Source organism: Tachypleus tridentatus, chromosome 3 (genome assembly GCF_004210375.1).
Source record: "Tachypleus tridentatus isolate NWPU-2018 chromosome 3, ASM421037v1, whole genome shotgun sequence".
NCBI lineage: Eukaryota > Metazoa > Arthropoda > Merostomata > Xiphosura > Limulidae > Tachypleus > Tachypleus tridentatus.
In genome coordinates, this window is record NC_134827.1 from 72,425,911 (window position 1) to 72,440,085 (window position 14,175).

At 31.5% G+C, this 14,175-nt stretch overlaps 1 protein-coding gene across 4 annotated transcripts in view; it reads right to left on the bottom strand.

Moving 5' to 3' along the window:
* LOC143247155 (cadherin-86C-like) overlaps window positions 1–14,175 on the bottom strand; it is a 28,836-nt gene that overhangs the window by 7,828 nt on the left and 6,833 nt on the right. For 2 of the 4 annotated variants that reach the window (XM_076494792.1, XM_076494788.1), the window contains exons 3-8: window positions 10,424–10,676; window positions 9,789–10,021; window positions 7,658–7,765; window positions 7,253–7,333; window positions 6,758–6,835; window positions 3,847–4,079 (exon numbers count right to left, since the gene is read on the bottom strand). In XM_076494792.1, the coding sequence (XP_076350907.1) occupies window positions 9,809–10,021; window positions 10,424–10,676 (466 nt within the window). In that variant the 3' untranslated portion in view covers window positions 3,847–4,079; window positions 6,758–6,835; window positions 7,253–7,333; window positions 7,658–7,765; window positions 9,789–9,808. The other 2 variants (XM_076494790.1, XM_076494789.1) reach the window with 2 other exon arrangements.

The window sequence follows — 14,175 nt, forward strand, 5'->3', positions numbered from 1 at the left end:
ATTTTCTTCCTTGTTAATTGCTACTATTAAGTACTACCATATGCAATAATAGATTGTCTTAATATTATTCCTCTTGTATTAACACTTTCATATCCACATTAAGTTATATAATCACTTTAAAATTTCAGTTAAGTTTGTATAAAATGTAATTCTCTGTACTCTTACCACTTTTTTCTCCCAAAACAAACAATTCTTGATTTAACCTTTCATTTTCATTGAGACTATATGTTATTTCATTGTCCTCATCATCATCCCTGGGAACTATATTTTTTAGCGTCTGGTTTTTTGGACTTTCTTGTTTGTTTTTTTTTGTTTTTGAAATTTCGCACAAAGCTACTCGAGGGCTATCTGTGCTAGCCGTCCCTAATTTAGCAGTGTAAGACTAGAGGGAAGGCAGCTAGTCATCACCACCCACCGCCAACTCTTGGGCTACTATTTTACCAACGAATAGTGGGATTGACCGTCACATTATAACGCCCCCACGGCTGAGAGGGTGAGCATGTTTAGAGCGACGCGGGCGCGAACCCGCGACCCTCGGATTGAGAAGTGCACGCCTTACGCGCTTGGCCATGCCAGGCCTGGACTTTCTTCCCACACAAATGCCAAGTATCCATCGTCGGTGTCATTATTCACAAAATATGGATTATTGTCGTTAACATCACAAACTACAATTTCAATTCGATCTGTAAATATCAATAAAAGAAATGCCATATATAGCAAATTAATTACAACTTGTCTGGTTACTTAGAATAGACTATACAATAAGAAAACAGTTTATGAAACAGTGTTTAGACATTCATTGGTTATTTAGCAAGTTTTATATCCTAACTTGCAGATGCTCATTTTAAAAAAATTCATTGGTAATTTTCCAAAAAAGTAGTGATGGATAAAACAAAACTGCAGTCAATTAAATGCTTAGAATCACAGCATATAGAAATGTGGTTGTCCAGTGGTCCAAATGCAACTATCTATCCTTTACCATACCATACATTATTTCACTAACACAAATTAAATTGAGTTTGGTTTTAAGCAAAGGCAATTGAATACAATTCACTGTTGGCAAATATGTTTGGATTTCTAAGTAATGTGAGCACTCAGGAAATTTTGTCTTTTGTAATACTGTATTCCAACAATGACTTATGTTGCTTAGCAATAGAAGCATGATATGAGATATTATAGAAATGTTTTATTAACTATTATGGAATGCTTTAGTGTTTCTTAATCAACATATATAATTACATTCAAAATACACACAACTATTGGTCTAACAACAGTATCATGACACAGGTTTGTTACCAAGTAATATTATATATTATTAAGCACTACCATAAAAAAGAAGTGTCACTTAAAGACAAACATTGCTTTTATATATATTAGATTTCTTTTCAATCGCATTGTGCTTCTATTTATTAAAAGTAAAAAATATATGTTTCAGCACAATTCAAGATAAAGACAATATTAATTTATTCCAGCCAACTTGTTTTTGTAACATCACCAAAGGTTGTGTTTTAGTGAATAAATAGGTATCACAGAGATTTGGTTATTTATTTTAAAGTGTGTTAATGCATCAGCAGGTATCAGAGAGATTTGTTACTTATTTTAAGTGTTAGTTCATAAGAAGGTGTCACAGAGATTTGGTTACTTATTTTAAAGTATGTTAGTGAGTTAGCAAGTATCACATTGCTTTAGTTACTTACTTTAGTGTATTACTGAGTCAGCAGATATCACAAAAATTTGTTTACTTATTTTAAACTGTGTTAGTGAGTCACCATGTATCCCAGATACTTGCTCACTTATTTTAATGTGTGTTAATGAGTCATTAGGTATTGGATATATTTTGTTAGTTATTTAAAGTGTTAATTCATCAGGAGGTATCACAGAGGTTTGTGTACTTAATGTGTGTTAGTGAGTCAGGAGGTGTCACATAGATTTGGTTACATATTTCAATGTGTGCTAGTCAGGAGTTATCACATAAATTTGGTTACTTATTTAAATGTGTGTTAGTGAGTCATGAGTTATCACATATTTTTTACTTATTTTAAAGTGTGTTAGTGAGTCAGCAGGTATCAGATAGATTTGGTTATTTATTTTAAGTGTTAGTTCAACAGGAGTTATACAGAGATTTGGTTTCTTATTTTAATGTGTGTTAGTGGGTCAGGAGATATCACATAGATTTAGATTCTTATTTTAATGTGTGTTAGTGTTACTGAGTCAGGAGGTATCACATAAATTTGGTTGCTTATTTTAATGTGTGTTACTGAGTCAGGAGGTAACACAGAGATCTGGTTACATATTTTACTGTGTGTTACTGAGTCAGGAGGTAACACAGAGATCTGGTTACATATTTTACTGTGTGTTAGTGAGTCAGGAGGTATCACAGCTGTAACAAAAAACTTAAAGTAGGGATTTCTGCTGGGTCTCAGATTGGTAAACTGGCTATGGATAAACAGTTTGAAATGGTAATAAGGAAAGTTGAAAAGGAAGCATGGATTGCCTTTAATATTATTGACAATTATTTTAGGAAAGAACAAAGACCAAAATTATGAAAACATTGTCAACAACATGCTTGATAAATTCAAAAAGTTAGGTTGTAATATGAGCTTGAAAATTAATTTCTTACACTCACCAATTAACTATTTCTAGTGGTGTATTTAGGTATGAGCTAGAGGGAGCTCAAGGTTTTAATGGGGGCCCATTGGTAATTTTATTCTTTGTGAAATTACATGAGATGTAGCATCCACAAAAATTATTAGCCCCTGAGCTCACACAATCTTAAATTCCTCATTGACTATTTCACTGAAAATTTCAGTGCCATCAGCAAAGAACAAAGAAAAAGGTTTCGTAAAGACAGTGAAATGGAAAGGAAGATGATAGTTGAATGCTGATGATCATTGAAAAGAGATGCTCCAGACACAATAAATACTTAAAAAAAAACAGAATATGTAAATTTGAGACTAAGACATAGATTTCACAGAAAAGAAAAAACAGGGTGAATGAAGATACAAATTATTTTGACATCAATGTTCTTCATTTTTCTTCAGTGTGTTTGCATTTTTGTTAACAAACATAGTAATAAAAAATGTCATTGTTGTGAAAGAAATAATGATTTGATCTAAGTAAAAAAATTTTTTTCCAGATTTGTAAAAAAATCTTATGTGATAAAAAGAAATGTTATTTTCAAAATCTGCATATTGGAATTATTGACAATCAGTTATTAAAACCAATACAAATTTTGTGAGTTTTAAATTAGCAAGCCTGTGTTTTAAAATGATATGCACTCTAAAAATATGTCAAATATAACTTTTTTAAATTTTCAACTGACATTACTATACTTAGCAAACTGAAAAACCTGCACACAACTTATACTGTTTCAGTTTGTAATTTCACATATGTCCAGCTAATATACATTTTTAAACAACTAAAACTAACTCTTTCAGAAGATCAATGTTCAACAATACCTTGAGCTGTTTGTGGTCTTCCTACTTCAGCATTTTCGTCTTCTACTGTTAAAAACATTTCAATTCTCTTTACGCTCTCTCTGTCTAGCATTCCCTGAACCTGTAATTCTCCAGTTTCTTTATTCAAATTAAACAACTTTTCATAGTTGTATTTCCCTACATCAACTGGTCTAAAGTTTGGCATATAAGCTGTAGAGGAGGTAAAATTAATTCGATACCTTAACTTATTATTTGAATCAAAATCATAAGCTGTAAGATTGGTAATAGGTGCATTTTCAACATTTTCTGTCACTTCAAAACTTCTCTCTTCAAGTCTGAATTTTGGGGGTTTATTGTTTATATCTTTTACATTTACTCGAATCTCACATATTTCACCATCTTCCTTATTCATCAGGGAGTCTGAGGCTTCTACTTTAAGGATGTGTATAAGTTTTTTATCACAGTATGTTTCATTACAATCATGATCAGGATCTAAGATGGCATTTCCAGCCACAGTGATATTTCCTTGGTCTCGGTCAATAATAAAATTATTTTCTGCACCTTCTGTGATAATGTAGAAAACCTTCTTGTAAGCAGGAGAAATGTCTGCATCATGTGCCTCAACTTTGAAAATCTTGGTACCTAAATCATACATATTTATCACTATTTTTTTGTGCTCTCATCAGTCTATTATAAAATGTAACACTTATTTAATAATTTTCATGTTAGACAGTCAATAAAAACTATAAAATATAATTTATTTATGAAGTTAGATCTGTCACTTCATGTAGCCTGTTGCAAATTTTATTGAAAAAAATCAATCAATTCTTTATTGTTATGTGAATTGGTCTTAACATTATTTTTTTATCTACCCAACTTTGTTGTGACAAAAAGAATATAGATTGCTAATGTTCCAGTTTTCTCAAACATTTGCAAATTATCTTATTATCACATTTTTATGGATAGCAGCATATATGATCAACTAACCCTTACTGTAAAGTAGTAATTTTTATATAATACTACATAAATGTTTCAGATTTTCATTTGAGTATGTTGATAACACATTTGTAATATAGGCACTCACACTACACATAAGATCACCACTGGCCACCAGAACAGTCAACATCTCAAGATACAACTCATAATGTTGCCTTAAAAGCTGGGCAACAAATCATATCAATGTTGCATAGCTGTTAAAGGCATTGCCATGAATGCTAGAAAAACAGAGAACTTTGAAGACCAGCAATTTTATGTAGTACTGTGAAGAAAAACTAATAAACTTAGGTTTAGTTTTGGTTGAACTTTACTGAAAGCTATACAAGGGCTATATATGCTACTTGTCCATAATTTAGCAGTTATAGACTAGAGCGAAATCAGCTAATCAACATACCCACTGTCAACTTTTGGACTACTCTTTTACCAAAAAATAATTGGATTGACCTTCACATTATAATGTTCTCATGACTGAAAGGACAAGTATATTCAGAGTTAAAAGGATGTAAACCCAGGACCCAAAGATGGTGAATCGAGCACCCTAACCATCTGGCCAATTACTTTAGGCATATTTATAAACAATTTATTATTGATTATTGAAATGTTAAACATTAAGATTTGCACACATGCTCAAGTATATAGGTTAAATATATTAAAACAAAAAGCAGAAAGGGAAGAGTAGAATAACATAATTACTGAATAGTGATTGTGGAGAACATATTTTCTGTCTTCATGACCAGTCAATAATTGTTCAAAGGCACATAACAATATCAAGATATCATATGGCTAAGTATGGAAACAGTCAACACCATTAAATACCACTCACTTTGGAAGCAGAACAAAATAAACTCTCATTCCTAGGTATAATTCTTACACATACTTCTACAACACTTGAGTTTACAGGAAACTAACATATACAAATACTTCAAGTACCACACCAACGAAACTAAACTAACAGTGTAATGATAGGCATCATAGATCGTCTAGTTCCTAAAATGAACAACATATTTAATGTTGACAATGCCAAGGAAATGAAAAAAACAAAAACAACAAGATTACTACAACCCTTCTTAACAATGAAAACATGGAACAATTACCAAAGAAGATAAATATCAGATGCAATCAGGAAAAAAAATTATGGACACATATACATATTAATTGCTTTTCCTTTGAAAATAAAAGGGTAATATGTAAAGAACAAAAAAGCAGAATAGTATTTAGAAGGGAAAAACAGTACTATTACAGCTACTACACACATCTAACCACCATTTGAAAAATACTCTATAGTTGTGGTTTCTAATACACTACAGAAACAACAAGATCAACCATTGTTTGAATTCAATTGCATAATAACAAATAAAAAACTCAGTGATACTCCTTCACTGCCAAAACTTAACCTTGTGTCCCCTAGTGTCATAATTTTGAATATTAAATATATAAAACGAGAATATATCAACAATATGAATTCATTTAAAAATCATAAACACTTCAATCACCTCCCCTATAACTCTTCTTTTTAAGAGAAAATGAGTTCAGAAATCTTAATCTATCCTCATATGAAAACCTTTCCATCCCAGGTGTCATCCTGGTAGTCCTATTCTGAATCCATTCCAAAATCCTAAAGTAGGTGTTTTTATGTGTTAAGCCTAATCAGTACTGGAGTTTCTGTTGAAACGTTTAGTAAAGTGAACATAGGCTTCAGTAAACGTTGTTGAAAAAAACCCAAAAAAAAACCAACAAGTTTTGGCAATAAAGTTAGAGGAAAATAACCTTTATTTTCAGTCAACAATCTCTAAATGTTGCATGAATACAGTCTTTGTAATACCATTATAATTATGTATATAAATAATTTATATAAGTATTATGAGAATCCTAAATGTGGAATAATGTAACAATTCCTCATAAAAATACACAAAACTAATCTCTTCATCATCAAACTAAAACTGCGTAAGGGCATAATACTACCTAATAAAACTATCTACCAACTCATTTCTTCACCATCAAACTAAAACTATGGCTTGGTGTGTTACTTCCTGATAAGACCACGTCTACAATTTATACCTTCTTCAAAGTAAAACTGTAAAATTATGAAGCATTTTATGATAAAAACTACACAAAAGCTCATCCTTTCTCCATCATACTAAATCTGTGACATCATCTAATATTCTTAATGAAAGTTCATGGTAGCCATAGTAAATGATCTGATTTGCTTCTCCTAAGTAATTTGAACAATCATATTTTCAGTGTGAAAAAAAATTATCTTATAAATATGTGTTACTATTCAACTTTATTATTTATTTTGAATTAGAATATAAAAAAACACTAACCTTTACTTGCTGTCTCGTTTATAGTCACAATTTTATCACACGTTCCTTCTTAAACTTTGGACCATTATCATTCTCATCCTGTTGGAGAAACTTTCTTTCAATTGATATACAAGGAACATTTGGAATAAATAATGACTTTATTTATTGATATGAAAATGAAAATTTTGTGTTTTCTCTGTAAGAGATTTTAAATTGTTTCAATTATTCAAATGCTATAAAATACAGATTAAAGAGCATTCTAAAAGAATGGTTTCTAAGCTGTTATATGTATGGAACCGTGATCTTCTTGTTCACAGCAATAGGTTTCAAATCATTAGTTCAATTCATTGTGAGAGTTAATACAGAAGAAACCTTATTTATCAGGGACCAGATCCTAATCCAAACCAAGCATCAATACAATTAAGAATGAAAATGTGAATAAAACGTGTTTTCTACTAAATGTTTCAAAATTAAAGATTTTTCTTACTTTAAAATCTATTTCTGATAGATATTCACCTTTTCACACAGTCTGCTGTTTTCCTCAAGCATCTTTGTCATAAAAAGTTTGCATACTGCAAGCCTTGAAGTAGCTCCCATCTAATTTCATGATTTAACATAAATTACACTGGCACATGATTATATCATCTTATGGCAAAAACACTCAACCAATAGGAATGAAACACACTTTCATGCACAATAACTTCACCTAAAGAAATAGAATTATGATAATTTCATTCTTTAAAAAGAAAAAAAAATGCACAAAAGTGAGAAAGATGAGTGAAAATATATCAGGAGGTAAGTATCTATGTTAAATACATTTTCAGGAAAGGAAAATTTTAACATCTGTGACAAAACTCATCTCTCACACATTTTAACTTGAATATCATGTTGAATTAGTGAAAGTGCCAGTACAAATTTTACCTAGATTAGTTCGCTTCACTACCCAAACAATACACATAAGGTGAGGAGATCCATAGGAGCACAGCTGTAGGTGTCTGGATCTTGTTTCGACCAGGGTATACTCTTCACCTGAAAATGTAAGGAAAGAAAGGTAACCAAGCCTTATGATGGGTGAAATGAGAACGTGACCATTCAAGTACTTTTCACACAAGTGGTCAGATGACTATCGTCGTAGTGTAGTTTAGGTGTGTTCAGGATGATCCTGGTGTGCTCGTCTCATCTCCACTGTCAGATGTTACAGGACATAATTCAGTTGTGAAAGAAAGACACACTACTTATATGGTATTAAATTCTGTGTATATCTCAACTGTACAATCAGGCTCTAGCAGTGAAAAGAGGGCAGGTTATTGATTCATAGTGTGTGTGCTATTTTCAACTCTATAATGAACAAACAATGGTTGGAGGAGAAGGGTACAACAAATAGATATTATTTTGCTGTAAAGTGAGCTCACCTTAACTCTAATGAACAGGCTTTGGATGAAGTAGGAGAACACAACTGGTATAGGTTATGCATAAGAAAGGTATGACCTGCATTACACTGACAGTGTCACCACCACTCTACTCAAGGTTTCTACATCATCCACCACTTCAGCAGCTGGGAAATAGTAAGTAGCAAGAATCTCCTGTGATCCACTTAATGAATGGGGAGAATTCCCACTAGGGAGACTCAGTAAAAGTGTTTGGATCCCCACTTGATCTTCAACTGGATAAAGTGCAATGGTTGTCTGCAAATCCCTACTTTTAAAAGCCACCACATGTGAGCCAGAGAAGTGGTAGAACACTTCCCTGGTTCTTACTTATCCATAGTAGTCTACGGAATAGGTCAGACTTGAATTGGACAATTTAGTAAATATATGTATACAGAGGGTGGACAAAATAACACCACCCTTGAAAATGTTGTTAATTTGTATTATCTTTTATTATACAACAGATAAATATATAAAACTATATGTTTGTAGAACATACTCAACGAAACCTGTTTAAATATAATATCAAATCATAATTTTAATGCTGACATTTGTAAGTCAAACTTTATGATTTTAGTTACATTTTCTCATAAAAAGTGTTGCTATACACCTGCTGTAGTTTCTTAGATTTTTTTATTCAAATTTGTCTACAATTAGCTTAGTTTCTTCAACCAGTAGAAAAAGAAAATATGAAAATGGAGAACTGGAAAGTGAAAACAGAAGGTAAGAAACTCAATACTAGGGCAGATAGATATCAATAATAGGAAATCAAGGAAAGTATTTAAGTTTAAAAATCACATGAAAGTAAGTTGTGAAAATGAGGGAGATGAGGCATTTGGGCATCGAAAAAAAGAAATAGTATAAATTCTAATAACAAGAAAAGACAAAAGATATGGCAAACCACTAGAATCTTGGATCATTGAGCGAGAAAAAAAAAAAGAACATAGAGAGAAATCCTTAAAAAATTGTGTCATTTCACAAATGATGAGATACTATTCACAGCAAATCAGATTAAAGTCATAGTCCAAGAATTCATTCCCAACTATGGAAAAAGAAATTTTGTCAGCACGACAGAAAATAACAGGCCCAGTAAGTAAGTAGAAAGTTACAATACAATTAAACACTGGCTGTAATAACCAGTTAATGAGCCTCGTAAAGCCAAAGTAGAAATAATGATTATGTGTGAACAATGCCACTCGCTCATCACCATTATTTCAGAACAGATAATGAAAATTAAAGATTCAAAACAAAAGCAAATGGTTCAAATCTCAGTGAATTGAACACAGATGACAAATTTAAACGTGCTTGATAAATACAGTGCTAAGGAGTGCAAGCACAGGTGACTGAGTGTTGTGTCTCACTTTCCTAGTGGAGAAAAACCATTGTTGAATTATGACAATCATACATTAAAGCAAATTACATCAAAACAAGTAAAGTAAGATGGGTGTTGATCTCAAGTCAAGTGGCAAGCAAGTTTCTTTGGAAAATACATAATGAAGATAGCAAACAGTGTGAGGAGGTGAATTATTGTGTGAGAAGTGAACTTATTTTCAACCTTAGCTTGAATTAAACCATTACTTTTTATGACTAAGTACATAAAACATTATAAGTTTCAATTCACATACTCTTAGCTCCATGTAGACATTTACAGTGAAGCTTTGTTGTGGGATACCAAGGTCATAAGCCATAACCTCCAACTCAAACAAACGTGTACATACTGACATGCTATCTCCACATTTCGGTTCAGGAAGATTTTCGGTTCATCAGAATTTGTTTCACACAGAATAAAATTGTTTGAATCAATAAGCTGATATTTTACTCTGCTGTTGTTAGTATTTTCTTCATCCAAATCAGTAGCCTGTAAAAAACACACAATAGAACACAATTATATTGTTCTATCATGTTTATATCAGTTAGATTTGTTATATAGTAGTACTGTGACAGGAGAAATTCACAACACATTGAAACATACTTCATATCAGAAACACTTGTCATTTAGTTCAATCATAAGAGCAAACACTGATAACACATTGAAATATGAGCTTGTATCTCATAGATTTGCTGGTTTTAAACGTGAAATCATCAAAACAACTTGTAACATGAATATGTAGTGTGTGCAGAAGTACTTGCTAGACATAAACATATATATTAGAGTGACTTCAGTTTCTAAAACCAAGTTCATATATATATCATACTGAACAGTATGAATTTGTAACAAAGTTTCAGATATTATATGGTATATTTGTGGAAGATGTCTTACCAACAGTACCAGATTCTCTGTAAATTTCTTACTGTTTTCAAACATGTATGCTTTATAAGACTGAAGTACAAAAGTTGGAACTTGGTCATTTGCATCCAGTAGTATAATCTTCAACAGTAACATGTTACGATTCCCAGTTCCGTTATTGTCTTGAGCAGCGATTGTAATGTAAAAACTTGAAATCTTTTCTCTGTTCAATCCATGATCATTAGTTTTTACAGTGAGATTTCCACTGTTTTTATCTATGGCAAAGCTGAAAATATACAAAAAACATCACCATTAAAGAGAGTTTGTTTTTATATTTAGAACATTCTTTAACACAATATACATTATGTGCAAACTTTAAAAAAAAAACATGATTAAACATCTTGCTAACTACTGATTATAAATGTCTAGAAACCATTGGTTTAAATTGACAATTCTGTTGTTGAATCTTGGAAATTGTATACAGAACCGCAAACTTTTGAGCCAATTGGTCAGATGTTTCAAAAATCTTATTTCATTATCATGGTGTCATGTCTATTTTTCAACTTTCAAAAACTAAGCTATAAATTTAGCTTCCATTCATTTAAAGTTATCAATACCACTTCCTTTATGTAATCGTTTTTAAATAATTAAAATCACAATTCCAATATCTTTTTCAAGTTCAATAATCACAGTATCCTTACAGTTTCTAACAGCCATGTTTACATTATTGTTTAAAATCTTGTATCATTCAAAAACACAATCATCAATTTTTTTTTATTCATCTGTTTAAAAGTTATACACCTGTTTTTACCAAATTAACATTTAAACATTTGTTTTAAAATTATAGAATAATATTTTCCAGTAACTTTCTTAAGTGGAAGAGAAAAAGTTAATCCTCTTGAAAAGACCTATTTCTCATAATTAGACAAATGATAAACCATGAATGTGCCCAGCAAGTAGTTAGGGAGCTTGACTCACATGTTTGAATCCCTATTTCACCAGGCATGTTCACCTTTTCATTCATGTGGGTATTATAATATGATGGTCAAGCTCCTTGTTTATTGGTAAAAGAGTAGCTTAAGAGTTGGTGCTGAGGATGATGACTAGCTAGCTCCCTTCCCTCTAGTCTTTCATTGCAAAATTAGAGCTGGTAGCACAGATAACCTTCATGTAGCTTTGTGCGAAATTGAAAAACAAACAATCATTAAATTATGAAAAACAAGCATGGTGTTCAAAGAATGCCTACTCATGTCTGTGCTGTTTGTTTTAAGGTTGCTGGGCTTACATAACTGTTCAGATCTAATCTCATTTAAAGTTTTGTTATTACATTCACTAATTTTAACTTTCAATTATTCTAGGATTATGGGTTAACCCTAATATCCTAGGCCTTTCAGCTGCATTGCCATACCTAAATATAGTCTTTGTACTATCACAAATATACCATATTAAAATAGAGTCTTTCTGATATAACTAGTATGCCATATCAAAATATAAGTTTTGCACTATTACTTCTATACCATATTAAAACTCAAACTTTGTGGTATATCTATTATGCCATATTAAAATACAGCGTTTCTGTTATCATAATAATGTCAGATTAAAATATCCTTTATGCAGTCATAATTACACCATATTAAGAATACAGTATTTATTCTATTACTATTATACTGTATTAAAGACACAATGTTTATTCTACCACCAGTATACCATATTAAGAATAGGGTAATTATTCTATTACTATTGATACAGTGTTTTTGCAGACTGTGTCCAATAAGACATCACAAACAAACCTTAAAATAAATAAAAGAAAATTTGGAATTATATATTTCTCAAAACTTTCCATCCCTTTCAATTATTCAGATAAGTTCTCAATCTGCATGTGATCTTAGAAAAGAACTAAAAAAGGAAAGAGAAAATAATGACTTAATATTTTATGCAAAAGTCTAATAGAAATTACAATGTTGTTTTTATTTGTATGAACACTTATGACTTTACTTTTAGTCTCTCAGTTTTAAATATTTTAGTTTATGTATACATATTATATTCTTTGACAAAAATTTTAAAAATTGTTTTAGCAGTGCTATACTCAATATTTATAATTTCTTTTGCCTTCTAGTGCATATTTTGACTTCAAAGTCCAATAATTCACAAAACAAAACACAGATTTAAAATAATAAAAATATTTTGACCCTAAAAGTAAAAGAAATAATTTTTGAAGAGTATGACTTATTTTGTGCAGCTACAACACACAACAATATGATATTAAAGTAGTTTTTCTGATTGATAGTAAGACTAAAATACATTTCAAATGCTGTTTCAGCAATAAATAAAACTTCTGTCATACAGCTCATTTATCTTTGTTGGTTTCTATACATAGTGTCATAATTTTACTTTTTTAAAGAAATAGCTTTAAAGCTGCCACATGACAATGGGAGTATTACACTCCCATATGTGTAAAATTTCCAAATTTCAGTAACCCTTGAACATGACCACAAGAATTTGTTGAGTTTTACATGAATTTAGTTAAAGAACACACCAGATTTAGGTCGGGTGAGGTCTTGGACTGCAGGGTAGTCAACCACACTAATAAATATTAGTGCACACAATAGTTAAAAATTCCAAAATTCTTTTTTGCACCAGAACCTCAAGTGATTGGCACCTTGGTGCAGCTACTTCACCATTAATATAGCCCTGTTTAAAAGATACCTATGACAGTTAAAAATGAAAACAAGATATAAGCACAATTTATAATTTAACAAAAATTAATAACGAACCTTGAATTATTTAGGGAACATAAAAAAGTTATAATTTTACTATCCTGAAAATTCATTTATAATAGGTACTCTCTTTTTCCCAAAAAGATTGGCTATTCTTGTTCATTTCTGTCCTCTACAGATTAACTTTTTTATATGCATACCACAAGCCTTCTATTCCCCTTCTATGGGAAACAAATAATTCCATTGTGTCTCTCATGCAAATCACCATGTGTCACTTTCCCACTCATTTGACACATGTGTCTTCCTCTATGAACTTGTACCAAACTTTCACTTTGAATATTGGCAGATGATGGAAGCATCAGAAGTAAGTTAGGAGGAAGTGTGTAGTAACTCAACCCCAAAATAAGAAAAGTTGACAAACAAGGATGCATCCCATGGATGGAGTGCCAAGGGCAGAGCAGATCATACATTGTAAGTCAACTACATCAAAACCTCCTCTTTTGGTACCAAAATTTCCATAAAGGGTGAATGACGATTATCATCTTCACTTAAAACCCAAAATTCAAAAGCTGAGATCCACTCTGATTTCTGAAAATTAGCTGAGCTTTAGATCCAGAAATGTAACACCTGATAAAAAAAGGAAGTTTATCGCATGCAATTAACTCCCACGACTATGAAACAGTTTGGGACCATCTAAAGGGCAACAATATTTGCAACATAACAAAGAAAAAGGGAGAAACAATTATAAAACCAAAAATGTCTTACATATCTCTTCTGTGGCCCACAATGCAAGAGGAGGAAATGAAGAAAAGAATATAGACAACTCTAAACCTGTGTGAGGATTTGCATAGATTGATTTGAAGCCAGTCTGTGGAGTATATTTGTGTGAGAGTAGGATGAGAATTCCCAACTGAAGGGGTGCCTACATTTTGATGTCTCAGTCCATTGTATGGTTAATCATAAATTGGAGAATATTATATCATCTACGCTAGTAAAACACCACCACCTGACTCTGAGCTGAATGGTTATAGCTATCTAATGTGTAACCTATCCAGCAGGGTGCCTCCA